The 18,557-nt window shown below is 41.8% G+C and overlaps 1 protein-coding gene across 2 annotated transcripts; it reads right to left on the reverse strand.

The window, feature by feature from the left end:
* Window positions 1-579: 579 nt before the first annotated feature.
* LOC121321005 (protein XRP2-like) lies at window positions 580-17,400 on the reverse strand. 2 transcript variants are annotated; one of them, XM_041259893.1, is made up of 5 exons: window positions 17,126-17,400; window positions 12,331-12,996; window positions 4,786-4,900; window positions 3,767-3,852; window positions 580-2,905 (listed from the first exon to the last, which is right to left on the reverse strand). In XM_041259893.1, the coding sequence occupies exons 1-5, from the start codon at window positions 17,327-17,329 to the stop codon at window positions 2,822-2,824; spliced, it is 1,155 nt and encodes a 384-aa protein (XP_041115827.1). In that variant the 5' UTR covers window positions 17,330-17,400; the 3' UTR covers window positions 580-2,821. The 2 variants fall into 2 exon arrangements, with proteins under 2 accessions (XP_041115827.1, XP_041115828.1); XM_041259894.1 differs by lacking the exons at window positions 580-2,905; window positions 3,767-3,852; window positions 4,786-4,900 and adding an exon at window positions 11,560-11,662.
* Between the last annotated feature and the right edge of the window lie 1,157 nt (window positions 17,401-18,557).

Genomic DNA, 18,557 nt, shown 5'->3' on the forward strand with positions numbered 1-18,557 from the left:
TAGACTGTACCTGCACTCCATTCAAGTTGCACATCCTGTCATTTTAAATTAACCAAGGTTGTTTTCTTTTTTCTTTTGTTTCTTTTTGTTTGAAATGTTATTTTAATCATTTAGGTCAGATTAATCGCTGTCCAATCATTGTCCATCCACAGCAAACAGTCTGGACCAGCATTCCAGTTGATGAATCTTGGGACCTATGCATATCCCGATCCTGGTTTTCCAGTGATCATCCTCCCTCCCCCGGAGTGGTTAGTGAAGCACTCTCCGGCTGCAGGGCACAAAAGAGAGCAATATCCCAGGAGCAATGCGTTCAAGCTGCCCTTACCCACCTACTGTACGAAACCCGAACTGCCGTCCCAGCACAGCTTTGTTCTTGAAAGCAGGTACAGCAGAACCCACAGATGGATTAGAAACACTGAACAGTGTCTCAGTGAAGACACAAGAATGAGCACATCTGAACACTGGAACAGTTAGTATGCATTTGTATGCTATAATTGCATGCATTTTGGTTGAGGTGGCATGCAGGGAAGGGAGTGTAATGCCTTCATTAGATGAAACAAAAAAGATGTTTTGCTGTAGACATGTAAAACAATTTACATAATCAGTTCAGAAATGTTTATTGTGAATCACAATTTACAACCAATGCTACAAAATAAAATCATATACAAAATATGCAACATTTAAATATACAAAATGTCATTCCAAGAAGCATTGGATTAGCTTGCTTACAAGGGCATACATCCAAACTTACTCAAAACACCAAATTAAGCAAAAAGTTGATCACAACTTCGTTCAGCCATTAAAACAAAAAAAGGTATAAAATGATTTATACTTAAGCAAAGCCCTTTAGAATGAAAATAGAAAGTGTAGCGCATTTAATCCACATCCCCAGACTGGCGCTTCACAAGTTAGCCATGTAAACTGGTCAGCCTGGCTTTTCAAGGGCAATATCAAACTACAGTGTGTGTGTTTGTGTGTGTGTATATATATATAATTTTTTTTTCAAATTAAATTATTCACATACTAGTATAACTTGCATTCTGTATTCCACCGTATCGATTCCCCCCAAAGTCATAAATCAGTAAAAACTGCAGAAAGAACATATTTCACACACTAAAGTTGAATCCATCTACTTGATCTGTTTAATATAACTATTAAGTCCAGCCTGCCAGAGAGCCTGTAATAGATTTGTTTAAAGCAAGCACGTGTAAGAGCACCCTTGTGTGAGTATGAAACCTCCCAGTTCTCTTAACCAGTGTACACCTATTGCTGTTTAGAAACACGCTGTGTATCATTTTAATGTGTAAAACACCTCAGTGGCCTCAAAGGCTGTTAAACATGCCTTCTCTGCTGCTCCAGATCATAACAAACACTCTGGCCCCAGCTTCTTGTAAAGCTCCTACATTATGGAACGCTCCGTCAGGGAAGCTGGGACTTACAAAACAGCTTTTCCATCTTGGTTTTACTATTTTGCAATCAAAACTGCATTTTCTTTTCTTTTTTTTTATTCCAATTTAATAAAAATGTTTGTTTTAGACTTTTAATTGTTCTACTTCTACAAACTAGATTTTTTTTTTTACAATTAAAAAAACACTTTGTATCTCAATTTCTGTTCTATCAAATTCTGTATTAGACTGTTTTTAATGTAATGGTTTTATTGTTCATTTGTGTGTGTTTGTGTGAAGTGCCTTGGAATCCTTGTGATGAAAGGCACTATAGAAATGTGACTTGCTGTTGTAGTGGATGTTTGAAATACTAATACAAACCCAGTAGCACTGTAATAAAGGTGGTAATTTGCAAGTGGGGCAGCGTGCAGGTTAATGGTTTCAATCTGGGATTACAGCAGGCATGTTCAGAGGCCTGGCAGGCAACTGCGTTGTTTAAAACTGCTGAGTTTTAAAAAGTCACTAGGATGTGATGACTGAAACAGAAAATGACAAACACTGTGAATCTGAGCAAAAAAAAAAAACAACAAACAAAACAGAACTCTGACAGATAAAAGATAACCATGATATTCAACAGGGCACGTGCTGCTCTTTAACTACCCTTAGTAATTCACAGGTTCAAACTTTCCACACCAAAACGGATTCAGATCTAACAATATACATTGTTATTTACTTACATTCACTATACAAACTCTGTTGTAGTCAACAAAACAAGCCATTTTATGGAATGAAGACAAATGGAAATGGATCCCAGTAGAAATAAGTCAAAAGGTTTCTTAGAAGGACACTGCCTTTACATTTCCATTCACTAATGATTGAATATTACATTATAATACAGTACCATAAAAGCTACTACAAAATTTGGATTTCCTGATTTTTTTTTTTAAATAAATGTGATAAAAAGACATTAATTGTTTACATTTTTTTTTTTTTTTTTTTTTTTTTTAAAAGACAAGGGACAATTTGTTCATAAGAAAGAAGAAATACATGTTTTTTTGTCCCATCTGTTAAAAGAAACGTACATTAATAATGCAAGACATATAGGGACATGTCAAAAGAACTGTACAACGGAATGAAATACAAAACACAATCCATGCACAGAAATGACATTCTTTACGCAGAGATAACTCTTGGCAACCAATCTATCAAATAAATAGTGCAGTTAAACACAGGCGACCAACACCTTGCTGCACATTATACAATGCTTTGGTTATTTTTATTTATTACAATCAAATTTCTTTAGAAAACAAACAAAAAAAAGTGTTAAGCTCCAAAACACACAATACTGCTAGTGTTAGAAAAGACTTACAAAACAAAATTTCAGAAGTATAAAAGAAACGAAATTGAGATGTGACCGTTTTAATTTTCATGTGATCTTAAATTCCCATCTGCATATCTGCAAAGTTGAAGAAATTGTCCACATCTCTGCAAGCTGAAGCCTTGTTTTCAGACACATAGACCTGAGGGGGGAAATGGCAGCAATGAAAACACTGGGAGTTCACAACAACTTGACTTGTGTAACTCAGTTCTTTTTGTAACATGACCTCTACACAAGCAAGCTTATCATGTCCAGTAAAACCGGTCTAATCCAGCCCCTCCACAAACCAGCATGCTGCATTATTTGCTGTAATGCATGGTTGAGATCCCCTCTATAATGCAAAAACGGTCTATTCTGGAATCCGGCATGATCTGCAAGTCTAGTCTGCCTAAAATCAATGTCAATCTGACTTTGCAGTCTGGCACGAAGCCACGTGATTTCTCTAAGTTTCTAATCACAAATATTGCGAGTATGGTACATCTATGAACTAGTCAGTACTATTACAGTATGGGCTGTAATACATTATTTCAATTTTAGCATTCAAATAGTTTTATTTATAACTTTTATATTCTTATTTTTAGGTGCAGTATTAGATTTTACAGCTCCTCTGTATCAACATTACCTGCTCCCTGATAAGATGCTACAATGTTATCAGCAATTGAACTTCCCATATTGCAAATGTCTAAACAAGTACAGAAATATCCATGAAGACAGTTTATGAGTAGTAATCAAGATTAACAATCACAGTGCTTTAAACTGAAACAGATGTACTCCAGAATTACATTTGACCTACAAATCGATTAACAGAAAAACAAGGATGTAGAAAAAGTTTGTTCCCTTCTGATATTGTGCATTACAAATGTAGAAGAGTACTGCACCCCCTCATGAGTCTGTAGGCAACACCCTCACATGTGGAGATCTGACTGCAGTAGCCACAGAGACTCATCCACTGGCTAAATGAGTTCCTTTTCCAGGATCTCCCAACATAATCAATCAGTCTTACCTTGGAGCTGCTGAAGACATCACTTGCCACAGTGCGGCATGCCTCCACTGCCCCCTCTCCGTTAAACTCCAAAGCTACAACGGGACCTGCAAAAACAGCATCACAAACACAAAATGTACAAACAAGTAGCAGAATACACTACAGCAGCAGCATGGCTTAATACAGAATTAGAATGAACCAACCAGTCTGCTTCACACGACTACAGAAATGCTCAAATTGCTCATGAAATCCGTCAGCCCGGAACAGCTGTTCCTTCTATACAGGCGTTCTTTAACGCTCAAAGATTCTTTCATGTCAACTAATATCAATCAAGAAAAAGAACACAGGTTCACTTCCTGTGCAGCAGGAGATTAACCCACCTGCCATAAAAGTGCAGTAAATTAGGTGTTACTGGAAGCACAGACCTTGAAACTACATGGCTGGTTTCACGGACCTTGAAACCAGCATGGCCGGTTTCACAGACCTTGAATAGCACTAATACTGGACTAATGTTATCTCAGGTAAGACAGTCCAAGAAGAGGGCTAATCAGGGTCTGTGAAAACAGACGACACTGTGGTAGCAGGACAACTGGCCTTAAATAAAGAATTCCTGAAAAACAAGGCAGCTTGCAATATATTTGCTATTTAAAAGTCAAGGGACTTCTTACTGCAAGACTCCATTTGGGTATAATCTGACAGGTAACCGGTTTTATTAAGGACACCCAGTATAGTGAGTTGAATGCTTGTCTTTTGATGCCTTGGTTAATACCCCATTCAAGAGGAAGTATCTGACAATTACATTTTCGTCATTTATTTACTGTCAAAATCTGGCAACTACAATTCAAAATCATCTCCCGAACACAGGCTGACACACCTCAACACAAAGATCACAAAAGTGAATAAATCACACTGCTGGAGTGAGATGAAGCTACTTCCTGTGCCCTTTAATTGCAACTCCAGCTTTTCCTAGTTTACCCAGTTCTTTTGGGTAATGCAGTAAGAAATGTAAAGTGGTAATCAGACAGTTTGTGTTAATGTACCTTTTTCAATCAAAGAGGTGAAGTCTTCTGCATTCTGCTGAAATACTCTGTTGGCATCTTCTGGTCGCATTGAAACCTCCTTAGTTTGCACAAGAATAAAGCCTTTTCCAACCATCTTTAAAGGGAAAAAAGAAAAGAAACTGAATAAATTTTGTGTGCATCATTTTGTTGACAGATTTCATACACAATCAAATGTTATGTGCAAACATTATACATTAAAAATATCTATTTATTTTCAAGTAATTTACAAAATCTACATTCTAACCCTAATCTTGGACTCCCCAGCCTAACAGAACTACTGTACCTAGATCACATAATAAATCATTTGCGGATATTTATGTAATGCAAAGAAAAGGTAAAGCATCGCTACTCATTATTATAGGAAATAGCGTACCACTTTCTAAGAGCTGACACTGGAACAAAACTCCAAAGTGCATATTCTAGGAGCGCCAGCAAAGCGCATTAAACAAAGGCGAGCTTCAGGCAAAGTGATTTGGTTTTTCTCTGCGACAGAGCAAGTGACAACTGAAGCAGACAGTAGTAGTACAGAAGCCTTCTGAAGCTCTTCTGCAGAATGGAATTGCATCATCTGTGAATATTGCGGAACACTGCAAGCTGCTGAAGCCCATTATGTTTCTGATAAAAATCTGAGACTAAATGAAAGCAGTTTCAGTTCCTAGTGCGTGCCAGACTAGAATTCAATAGAACGTTAATGTTAATTGTGAGGTTCAGGGGTGGGAGCTAGGGCTCTTCTAATGTTCGGCTCCTGTCAATCATCATCTACTCCCTATTTAAAGCTTATTCACGTGTATCTCCTTTGTCAAGTGTTTTGCTTTTCTCTTCTCCTCCTTTTGTACCACGTGCCTCTGCCATCAATCCCCGCTGGGGGGCAAGTGATCTCACTGCCCGACCTCGAGTCAGGCTTCAGATAAAGGGGCTTCTCATCCTACGAGTCAGAGGGTGCCCCCGGCCACACCTATCCTTTTGCAGCTCAAGCCCTGTTTCTGAGGTAAGAAATAGAGGCTCAGTTCTTTCTTCCTATTATCTGCTCAGGACTTTGCCTGCTATGTGCTTAGTGCTCAATGTCCTAACTAACCTTTCTATCTTCTACATTTTTTTCAGATTCCACTGAGGGAGGCTCTCTGCTCCCACCATGAGCAGCTCTCCAATAGTCAGGGTAACTATTCTTCTGTCCTTTCATTTTCAGGTTTGCAATCGCCTGCCTATTCCATTCTCGAGGGATGCTGTACAGTCTTGGAGGCCACAACTCTCCTCATCAAGCAAGATGACCCTTTTATATGTTTTCTCTAGAGGTCCCTCCTCTACCAACCCAATCTATGATCTAACAAGCTATTCTTATGACCCAGACTCCTGCCCCATGAACTATTGTTTGCCTATTTATTTTTGTGGGGAAACGATGTGAACACTGTAATGACACATTATCTAACTTTGTTCTCTTGACAACTCTGCACTACAATACAAACTGGAACCCAGAGTACCCTGTGGCACACAAGGCTCAGTGATGAACCGTGCTCCCAACACTACCTTTAAAAATACACACAGCACAGTTACATCTTAAAAATAATCATCTCAGTAACTGTGCAAGTTTCTCAATGCTTTCTGCAATCAGATATCAAATCAGGGTGATGATTGATTCCTTAATTACAGACAATCATTTTAGTGCAGACTATATTTAACAGCTACTAAAATGAGGAATAATTGAGTGCCTCAAAACCACTAGATGTTCTGTAAGAAAAACTGAAACAATCTTAAATGTTTTAATAGCACAGTGAAGTAACCCGCTTCCTAACCCAGCAATAGGAAGTCATCAATGTAAATCTAACCCAGTGTTGTCTTACAGTATGTACACTAAGCATGTACTGTATGTGGATGTGCACAGTACAAGCAGCCAAACTGGACTGTATTCTAGCATATGTTTTTGGAAAATAATACATATAATGCCTTATTCAACATGTCTTGTCCAGTGCTCAACAACACAAACAAAACTAAAAATCCCTGGGGCTTATTGGAATGGCCACAAAACCATTTTTATTACACAATGCCAATAACAAAAACCAAAGTAGCATCAGCGTTTTACTTCCAAAGCTTACAACAAGACCACCACTGAGTAGAGATGCACAACTAGAAATACACACACCAAGATTTTCATTGAAAGCCTTTAACATACCTGATTGTTTATGCAGATTAACACATATTTATACTTTAGTTTCCAGGTGCAGAGTGTACATTTCTGAGAGACCTTGCACTTACCAAGTTGTGCAGGCAAGCTAATGGTCTATGGAAACCAACAGGTCCCACAGTATGACCACAAATCGTTTGCAATATTAGGTTGCAGGTCAGAATGAAAGGTGCTGTTCACTGAGCCCAAAGAGTTTCCATTATTAAACAGGAAGTCTGCTTGATTCTCAAGCGGTTTGAGATACAAGGTTAAGAAGCAGTGGTGGGGCCCCAAACACCCACTGCATTACGGAAATGGTTAACAAGACAGGGGGATATACTGTAGCAGGACATCAAAATCTTCATCGGAGAGGAAGAGCGTGTGCAGTGTGCACCCAGCCCTCTGATAGGAACAGGCTCCTGTACAGTGTGTGCAGTGTGCACCCAGCCCTCTGATAGGAACAGGCTACTGTACAGCGTGTGCATGTGCACCCAGCCCTCTGATAGGAACAGGCTACTGTACACAGCGAAACTGTACGTGGGTTCGGGAGACGAGCCTTGTCCTATACATGTCGCACACGTACCGTGGCCCGGGGAGACACTAGATCCGTCCTGCTCTACAATGAAACCATGGGTACCATTTGTAAAAAAAAAAAAAGTTAAATTTATTTATATATAAATATATATATATATATATATATATATATATATATACTATATATATATATAATATATTATAAATACATAAATCGATTTAGCTAAATCAGTCCTTTCTTGGTTAAATCTGGGGGGGGGGGGGACACTGACCTTTGAGCTCTGTTTTGTTAAACTTCTACGCTTACAAGCACTCACTTTAATGCCATTTAAAGCCACTTGCTGTAATAATTGAGATGTTCGTGGCTGCTTGTGGTCAGCTAAATGCCACCTAAAAATAAAGACCCCATTGTAAAGTCCCAGGTAGCGATACAAACCGGACAATAGACTAAAACAATGGCAATGTGCAAAAGGTGTGGCTTCCTGTCCAACTTGCATGCAGTAAATCTAGTTTTCTGAGTTATAGCAAGTAGTGGGGAAACTGCAGAAGAACCCATCCTCACCTCAGCCTGTTGTAACTGTCATGTAACTGTGTGATAGATACCTGGAGGGTGTGGTGGGGGTGTGTGGCAGGGTTTTATTTTCAGTACCCAAGCAATTTGTTAAGCACAGAACATCTAACTGTACAATGTTGTATTTCACATTGATGTCATTATCATAGGAACATCACGTCTCTCTGACAGACTGTAGTATTAGCCTCCCCTGCTTCCTGTTCCCCATACCAACTACTCAGCCCTTCTGTTTAAAACACTGCATAAAAGGAACACGGACCAGCTGAAGCTACTTCCTCATATCACACTCAGTGGAGTACTTTGCTGTGCTTAGCTTGCAAAGCCAGTGTCAGATGAGGTCTATGGGGGTATGTGGCAAAGTGCCCGCCCCTGTGTGTATTTTGTGTTCTATGTTGTGTGTTAATGTTGGTGTACAGTCACTGGTACATGGGATATAAATGGGTCTGTGTAACACAAGTGTTTAAAATGTATATTTGTATTTAGGCACGAGGATTGCACACTTCACATGCAAGTAAAAAGTAATAATATGTGAGCATGGGGAATTGCACTTTATTAATTCACGTGCAGTTGTACCGCGACTGTAATTGAATGATTGATTAGCAATTGAGTCTCGGTACAGCTGCATAAAGCAGCATGTTTTCACTCACTCAGGGTTGTGTATTCCGTGAGTGGAGAACGGGTTTGGAGACAGAGGTAATAATAATAAAAATAGTTAGAACTGTCTTGACTCACCGTGTTTGTTTGTTTATTAGTCCATGTTTTTTTCGTGTTAGTCTGTCTTGTTTCATCTCTTTGTTTTGGCTCCAGTGCCGTGTCCTGTGTTTTGTTTGTCTTGCAACCTTTTATTTTCTGTTTACTGATTAAACTGCGCAACAGCGCAATTCACATTTCACCTGGCAGTACTGAGCGTTTCTTGCGGGTCTGACGTCACCATACACGCCATCCTGTTACATATGGTGTCAGAACCAGGACAACAGCGCCTCCAAGCGTCTGACCAGGAATACTGCGGGTGAAAAATTAATTAAAAAAAAAAAAAAAATGGGAAGGGAGGAAGAAAGGCAGCCATGGCGTAATCACCAGGAGGAGTTGAAGGAAGGAGGGGCTCCATGGTGCACCTCCTGCATGGAGTATGGGCACCTCCGGGAAGTTTGCCCCTATGAAGACCCTCTCTTTTTGAAGGCCCTCAATCGGGGAGAGGTGGAGGATGCGGAGGAGTGGCTTCGCCTGAAGGCCCTGAGACCAGCCCGCAGAAAGGGGAAGAGGCGAATGCCAGCTCCACAGCCAAAAAGGGAGTAGTCTGTGCGTCCACCACCCAAGAGGGAGGAGTCTGTGCTGGTTTCACCTCCACAGCCTGAGGGGCAGGAGCCTGAATGTCCACAGCCCAAGAGAGGGGTCCCGGAGCATCCACTACCAAGAAGGGAGGAGACACAGCCTTTCCTGTCCTCTGAGGAGATGCTGGACTGGGTGTCGGACCCGGAGTGGAACGGGGAGGACCTCCCACTGGTTGTTGACCTGCTGTAGGCCCGAGATGGGGAGCGTTGGGAACGCTGGGAACAACATTTCTACCCAGTGCCCTTCTTGAACCCGGCAGATGTGGTGATCAACTACTTGGCTGCTGACATGGGACTGTCCCAGCAGGTTGAATTCCAAGAGGTAGCAGCCATGCCTCCCTTCATCCTCATTGGGCTGAAGGGAGATGACTTGCAGCTCCCATCTCCACCAGCAGAGGAAGAATGCCTGCTGGTTTTGCCTCCAGAACCAGAGGGAGAGGAGCCGTTGCTGCCGTCTCCAGCACCAGAGGGAGAGGTTCCAGCGCCAGAGGGAGAGGTCCCACCGCTGTCTCCAGAGCAGGAGGGAGAGCCGCACCAGTCCCCTGCAAGTGAGGGAGAGCTGCACCAGTTCCCTGCAAGTGAGGGAGAGCCGCACCAGTTCCCTGCAAGTGAGGGAGAGCCGCACCAGTCCCTTGTAACAAGGGCAGACTACACGCCGCTCCCACCTCCGTCACCAGGAGACTACATGCCTCCGCCACCTCCACCGGCAGGAGCAGAGCAGCAGGAGCAGCCTCTGCCTCCTCCACTGGCAGGAGCAGAGCAGCAGGAGCTGTCTCTGTCTCTGACACCTCCACCAGCAAAGGGTGAATGCCTGCTGGGCCCTTTTCCACCAGCAGAGGATGAATGCCTGCTGGGCCCCTTTCCACCACCAGCAGAGGTGGAATGCCTGCAGGTATCACTTCGCCAACCATCACGAGGAGAGGAGCTGGAGCTGCCTCTGCCTACATCACCATCAGGGGAGAGGAGCAGGAGCTGCCTCTCCCTTCACCAGCAGGACCAGGAATAGATGTTGGCGGTCCTCAGCAGCCCTTGCATAGGCTGCTGAGGGAAGCACGGGGAAGAACCGCCCGGCCGCAGTGGCCGAGAAGTGAGCCAACACCCGCACTCCAGCTTGTCCTCATTCCCTGCCTCGCGTTGCCCAAGGATGCTGCCGCTCCGCATCGCCTGGGGTCGCAGTCAGCTCTGCTTGGCCACAGGGGTCAGTGTGGCTGGAGCCCCACCAGAGGAACTGCCGGCTATGAAAAAGGGGGGAGAGGTCAGGAGACCACCTTTTCCCGCAGCAATTTCGCTGCCAGAGATCTTGAGGCTGTCTGGAGACCACCAACCCCAGCAGTTTTTCCGCTGCTGGACTTGCCCCGACTGAAGAAGTCAGTTTGGGAGCTGTCAGTGCATCTGCCAACAGCCTCACCATTGGCAGCGGCAGGAGAGATTCGTCCCACTGTCAGCACGTCTGCTGACAGCATGGCCAGTAGCAGCCTGGCTACTGGCAACATTGCCACCCATCAACCCCTTAAAGTCCCTGTTCTTGGCCCAGGACTTTGAGCGAGACTTTGGGGATTTTAAAGCGGGAGGTGGCCATTGAAGCCATATGTGCTTTGCACAAGGTGGGTATATGTGGCAAAGTGCCCACCCCTGTGTGTATTTTGTGTTCTATGTTGTGTGTTAATGTTGGTGTATAGTCATTGGTACACAGGATATAAACAGATCTGTGTAACACAAGTGTTTAAAATGTATATTTGTATTTAGGCAAGAGGATTGCACAGCACTTCACGTGCAAGTAAAAAGTAATAAGTGAGCACGGGGAATTGCACTTTATTAATTCACGTGCAGTTGTACCGCGACTCCAATTGAATGATTGATTAGCAATCGAGTCTCAGTACAGCTGCATAAAAGCAGCATGTTTTCACTCACTCGGGGTAGTGTGTTCGGTGAGTGGAGAACGGGATTCGAGACGGAGGTAATAACAATAATAATAAGAATAATAATTAGTTAGAACTGGCTTGACTCACCGTGTTTGTTTGTCTATTAGTCCATGTTTGTTTCGTGTTAGTCTGTTTTGTTTCATCTCTTTGTTTTGGCTCCAGTGCCGTGTCCTGTGTTTTGTTTGTCTTGCAACCTTTTATTTTCTGTTTACTGATTAAACTGCGCAACAGCGCAATTCACATTTCAGCTGGCAGTACTGAGTGTTTCTTGAGGGTCTGACGTCACCATACACGCCATCCTGTTACAGAGTATTACAGACTTCTTCTGATTTAATGGTTTCTAAACATGGGCAAAAATAGCACAGGGAACAAATATGAGAACACTCAACACATTGAGATGACATTTCAAAGCACTGCACAGGCTGACACACTGTGTTGTAAAATACAGAGAACACCTTTTATCCTTTCATTCTTATGTCACCCACCATATTATACCAATCACAAGTGCTTAATGCAGCTGTCAAAAAGCCTAAGCTCATTTGCCGCATTGTACAGAATACTGAATTCCCCTTGTCCGAATGTTATTACAGAGCCGTTCTGATGCAGTTCTACTCTTCAGTACGTCATTGCAGTGAACCTGTACTATATGAAAACAATGTATATGTGCAGTGTGCAAGATCCGGTTTCCTCACCTCACACAAGGTATATGTGCAGTGTGCAAGATCCGGTTTCCTCACCTCACACAAGGTATATGTGCAGTGTGCAAGATCCGGTTTCCTCACCTCACACAAGGTATATGTGCAGTGTGCAAGATCCGGTTTCCTCACCTCACACAAGGTATATGTGCAGTGTGCAAGATCCGGTTTCCTCACCTCACACAAGGTATATGTGTAGTATGCAAGATCCAGTTTCCTCACCTCATACAATGTATATGTGTAGTATGCAAGATCCAGTTTCCTCACCTCACACAATGTGTATGTGCAGTATGCAAGATCAGTGTTTCCTCACCTCATCGGTCAGTTTCCTTGCATTAGCTGTGGTATATTCACCAGCAAAGAACACAAAGAGGCAGGACTCATCGCTGTTCTTCTTCCGCTGGCCGCTGGTTATTGGGACGATGCTCCTGCTGGCCTCTGTGGAGACCCTCACTGCTTTGAACCCGTCCGTGTCAGGCAGGGGGATGCAGTCCTGCACCGCGGTGTCCTCGGGCAGCAAGCTCCAGTTTGTTTCCCCGGACACGGGTGTAAAGTCATGAATGTTGCTCCAGTTGTTGTTGAAAATGCTCAAGTTGGCATCTTTAAACTGGAAGGCGAGCTCAGGGTAGTAGTACTGGAAGCAGCCGAACCTCATGCTGCTGGAGGACTCGATGATGGGCTGGGTGGCGCAGCTGAGGAACACCTCCATCTTCTTGCAGTCCCTGGTGCGGAACTGCTGGCACGCCACCACGCACTTGCAGTCCTTGCAGTCTCGGAAAAACACACTGCCCTTGACAGGCCCCAGGAATAACCTGCAGCTGGTGCAGTTGTCAATGGTGATGGTGGCCGAGTGATCAAACATGTAAATATTACAGTTCTCACAGTCTTGAATTGCAAATTGTTGTCCATTGAGCGTGCTAGGCAAACGACCTACAGTTTCACCCTTGAGGCCGATCAGCATGTAGTCTTTTGGATCAACCTAAAAACAAACAAGCAAAAAACACAATTACTCTCACCTGTAATCTCATGAAATATTTTCTAGTATAGACTAAATGAGTGCTCGAATACACACTAAAAATAATCATCTTCTTAAACCATTTCCAAATGACGGTGGTCTGCAAGGCAGCACAATGCTTTGAGTCAACATGTTGCACACCAGCAGCAGTTATCAAAATGGTATGTTGGGGTTTTTTTGAAGAAGAAAGCACTGGATGGAATGCATGTCATACAAGTGCTAAGCATGTTTTCTAGATCTTGTATTAGATTTGACACTTCTGCAATCTGTAGCTTTGAAACTAAAGCAATCATGACCAATAATAATAACTGGATATAAATTCACAGCTGAAAGATTCGCATAACCTTAAATGAAATGTGCACAAACAAGTAACAGGATTGTTCTGTAGCATCTCAGCTAACAGTAACTGGGTCTACAAGTGTGTCTTGAAAAAGTTATTAAACTTATTTTTAGGCAAAAGCATGTAAACTCCAGAATTACTGTATATTTTACTACTGCTCTTAATTATTACTAGTCACTGTATCTTGTACTTGCTTTTACTCTTAGATATCCATGTTCATGCTTTTAGTAACTGCTCTTATCTGAACATTTTTTACATAGCGCCTTTCATAGCGGACCACCATCACAAAGCGCTTTACAGAGGTAAGCTGTGAACTGTGCATTATATGCAGAGTCACTTACAATAGTACATTGATGAAAACATCTCATCCGCAGGACGGAGCACAAAGAAGTAGTGTTCTGTGGTATATCATGATACCAAAATAGCTACGATACTTAATATCAGGGTAAAATATAAAATTAATCTAAGTATCGTCGTTTTTCAATACCATGTTTTTTTTCCTTAGCTTTTAAAACAACGCTTTTACTGTGGTTTCTTCCGTTCTTTTAGTACAAGTAAGAATCTCAGTGCATATTACTTATAAAAAAAAATTTTTTTTTTCAGGTGGAAATGTGCTTTACTGGTCAAGACCGTTCATTCATGCTTGTTTATTTCGTCATTACAGTGAATTTGCTAGAAGCTGCAAAAATATAATTTGCAGACATGTGTCACATGTGAATCAATCTACTCGAAGTGAATGTTAGTGATGTTTACAAAAATTGCATACTACCCAGACTGATTGAAATTATATATATATATATATATATATATATATATATATATATATATATATATATATATATATACACACACACACACACACACACACACCTCTGGAAAAAATTAAGAGACCACTGCAAAATTCAGTTTCTCTGGTTTTACTATTTATAGGTATGTGTTTGGGTAAAATGAACATTTTTGTTTTATTCTATAAACTACTGACAACATTTCTCCCAAATTCCAAATAAAAATATTGTCATTTAGAGCATTTATTTGCAGAAAATAACAACTGGTCAAAATAACAAAAAATATGCAGTGTTGTCAGACCTCGAATAATGCAAAGAAAATAAGTTCATATTCATTTTTAAACAACACAATACTAATGTTTTAACTTAGGAAGAGTTCAGAAATCAATATTTGGTGGAATAACCCTGATTTTCAAGCACAGCTTTCATGCATCTTGGCATGCTCTCCAACAGTCTTTCACATTGATGCTTTATGCCACTCCTGGCGCAAAAATTCAAGCAGCTCGGCTTTGTTTGATGGCTTGTGACCATCCATCTTCCTCTTGATCACATTCCAGAGGTTTTCAATGGGGTTCAGGTCTGGAGATTGGGCTGGTCATGACAGGGTCTTGATCTGGTGGTCCTCCATCCACACCTTGATTGACCTGGCTGTGTGGCATGGAGCATTGTCCTGCTGGAAAAAACAATCCTCAGAGTTGGGGAACATTGTCAGAGCAGAAGGAAGCAAGTTTTCTTCCAGGACAACCTTGTGCTTGGCTTGATTCATGCCAAAGCTGCCTGATTCCAGCCTTGCTGAAGCACCCCCAGATCATCACCGATCCTCCACCACATTTCACAGTGGGTGCAAGACACGGTGGCTTGTAGGCCTCTCCAGGTCTCCATCTAACCATTAGACAACCAGGTGTTGGGCAAAGCTTAAAACTGGACTCATCAGAGAAGACGACCTTACTCCAGTCCTCTACGGTCCAATCCTTATGGTCTTTTGCAAACCTCAGCCTGGCTCTTCTTTGCTTCTCATTGATGAAGAGCTTTTTTCTAGCTTTACACGACTTCAGCCCTGCCCCTAGGAGCCTGTTTCGAACCGTCCTCGCCGTGCACTTCACCCCAGCTGCCGTTTGCCATTCTTTTTGTAGGTCACTTGATGTCATCCTACGGTTGCTGAGTGACATTCAAATGAGTTGACGGTCATCCCAGTCAGTGGTCGTTTTCGCCCTCTGCCGGTCTGTAGCTTTGTTGTCCCTAATGTGTGCTGCTTGACCTTGTTCTTATGAACCGCCGTCTTTGAAATTTTAAGGATGGAAGCAACCCAACACTCACTGTATCCCTCTGCCAGTAAAGCCAGAATTGAACCCTTCTTTTCCTCACTCAAAACTTTCCTTTTCAACTCTTTGGGCATGGTCAATAGTTATTTTTGGATTCCAATTACTTTTGAGGTTCTACTAGCACTGTTTTGCCATCCAGCTGGTCCTATTGCAAGAGGATAGTGATGACCACAGGTGTGGTTTTTATACTTTTCCTCGTTAAATAAGATTTGGTTAGGTGATCCCCTAATCAGTACCTCATTCAGTAGAATTCAGTAGAATTCAGTAGAATGAGGTGTGTCTGTGTTGGAATTCAACAGACACTGGAATGAAATGGCTGCCATACATGTAGAGATGCTGATTTAAGAAAAATTTGCAGTGGTCTCTTAATTTTTTCCAGAGCTGTATATATATATTGCAGTGTGACTTTCCATCTCGTTATTGTTCTCTTACCTGTTTGTAAGCAACTGAAGAATCCCTCAAAAGACAGTGCAAGAGACACATGATTAATCCTCTATACACAATACCAACACTGATCAGGTTGATCCAGAGTACAATGTCTGTTATATCTGACTGAAGGCTAGTCCCGCAAGTCCTTGCTGGTTACACCAGTATTCAGTAACTACCTGTGCGTCGTTTTCAACATGTTCCAAACATGTTCTGTTAGGCACTACTGATTTCGCGTGTGGAACATACACGAATTACCAGGATTTTATTTATTTATTTATTTTTACTGTTATTTATTTATTTTTAATTGGGTCTTCAGTTTCCTGTTCAAGGTCATTTCAAATTGTAACACAACCCACATGAACGAACTGTCCTGAAGCCAAGATCCGACACAGGAACAGGTTCGGAAAACTTCTGAACCAAAAATGAAAATCCAGATATTTCTTGTAGCATTAATATCAGTAGTAGCACAAGATTCGAGGTAGTGTGTGTGCAGATGACTGAAATGTAAACGGAGTTAAACACATACAATAATAATTAAATAAATGAAAACACTTTTTACGATTAATATACAGAGAAATAAATGTTATATTTTGCACATGATTCCGGCACGGAAAATGGGTCGAGAGAAAGAACTGACAAACTTGCGAAGTCAGAGTGGCATTCGTTCAAATACCGGAGAGGCTTCAGAAACACTGAAAGCAGGTCTGAATCATTCCATTAGTCCCTTTGTTACATTCGCCTTGTTAACGCGTTATGCAATCACATCAAATCAGTGTTAATCGGAGACACGGAACCCCTACCTGTGTGCCTGTACAGTATTCTCATTTACTTTACTCCCAGAAATCGCATCTGATTGAGCATCGACACTAATCCCTATTATAAATAACGGGAAGAAAGCTTGAGCGTGATGTAACTGGAAATGGTAAAGGGGCTGGGTTGCTTCCGAGTAGCTAACGCAACACAGCCCCAGCAAACAGCGTTCAACCACGACTTCCTAAACGAAAGAACCCCCCTGGCTGAAGCAAACTACCATACTCCACTTCAACACATTACACAGGAACATGATTCAGTTTACAGAAGACAGCTCCACCAAACAGAAACTACTTACACTATTCACCGCCGGGTTTCAAATACGACACGTACTGCCAGCATTTAATAACAATAATGATAAAAATAACAATAATAAATGCATTGCGGATATTTCTCACTGTACGCACCTTCTCTCGTTTGTCCCAGCTGTATTGTTTTGGCGCCTCTTCGTTTGCAGTGGCCGCCGCTGCTTGCTCTTTCTCGGGTTTTCTTTTTGACTTCTTTGAGAAAAGGCAACCCATTTTCTTTGTCAGGAGTGACTTCCTATTTGAAATGCGAAATACAATAGCAGATAACAAGCTAAGCCCGGCTTGCCCAGTGAGTAAAATCATTAGCTTCACGTCTGCTAATGTTCACGGTTTTTTTTAAGGCTGTAATAGAACTGCGCGAGCTCTTCCAGCTTCTCCGCCCAAAGAGACAGCCAATCAATAGCAGGCGATTCGTTACTTGGGAACAGCGAATCATACATCTTAAAACCACCCAACAGATTACAGCCGCGAAATCAACCAATCACACGAGAGCTTGAGAGAGTCACGGATATAATCCCCCGCCCCCTAATTGTGCCAATATCGTGCAATGTTTTGCTTCGGGAAACAAAACTGCCAAACATTTTGCAGAAGTTATGTATCCCTGTTCGTTAGCGTTTTGGCTGTCATTCATTCACATTTTATGGGAGGCGGAGAAAACAACTATTAAATAACAAAAAAGCCGGGTGTAGCTCAGTCGAGTGAGATATGATCAGAAGATGTGTTAACACTTGGCTGCATTGCAATCTGACTCCTTTTTCGTTTATTACTACGATAACATCAACAAAACCCCTTTTAACTGTCCCTTTGCACTGGAGAAAACACTTACCATAAAGACCATGCAAATGTCTGACCTGTTCCTGGGGAAAGCAATCTTTGATTGTGTGTTGTGAGATTACAGTCCATATTCAACTGTATTTTGCAATAATCTCTTTCTCAGAAAACAGTCAACTCCCAAAAATTCTACAACAATTTACAGCTTTTTCCACAGGTCCCAAGTTTCACCACCCGGAACATGCAGGCAGAGCTCTCTCAAGTTCATGCTTCAGCAGCAGAAGACGTGTTTCCACAGCAACAGACTCACACAGCAGCATCTCTTGAATAAATGAACAGGCTGGGTGACAGGCCTGTCCTTAGACTAATCATCTGTTACACGATTATTTTCTGATTGCAGTATCTTTTTTTTTTTTTTTGTAATAGTTTCTTATGAAAGTAGAACTATAATATTAGAAGCCTAGCTTTGCAGACTGCGTTCATTGCTTTAAGCCTTAGATACACTGTGCTTGGATATACTGCTGACCTGTAAAAGAACAAGCTAATCATTTTAAAAACACGTGTTAGTTCCACAGATGCAGGGTAAATGAATTCTTTAAGTATGCATCTCTTTGTGTGAAAAAGCATACACAGCAAGGATTGAAGTTTAAGTTTATTGGTTCCAGTAATCAAAAGCCACACTTTTACATTATCATTATCATTAGATACAATAAGGAGGCCACTAGTTATTAACAGAAATGAATATGTGCTGAAATCAATT

The sequence above is a fragment of the Polyodon spathula genome, chromosome 9, assembly GCF_017654505.1.
Source record: "Polyodon spathula isolate WHYD16114869_AA chromosome 9, ASM1765450v1, whole genome shotgun sequence".
Classification (NCBI taxonomy): domain Eukaryota; kingdom Metazoa; phylum Chordata; class Actinopteri; order Acipenseriformes; family Polyodontidae; genus Polyodon; species Polyodon spathula.

What these genes read in the sequence shown, in the direction of transcription:
- LOC121321005 (XM_041259893.1), bottom strand. Translation starts at nt 17,329, where the DNA reads ATGATTTTACTCACTGGGCAAGCCGGGCTTAGCTTGTTATCTGCTATT. An exon ending in GCTGGGACAAACGAGAGAAG is followed by an intron (nt 12,997 to 17,125) that starts GTGCGTACAGTG and finishes GTTTGTTTTTAG; the next exon opens with GTTGATCCAAAAGACTACAT. An exon ending in CAAGGAAACTGACCGATGAG is followed by an intron (nt 4,901 to 12,330) that starts GTGAGGAAACAC and finishes TTCCCTTTAAAG; the next exon opens with ATGGTTGGAAAAGGCTTTAT.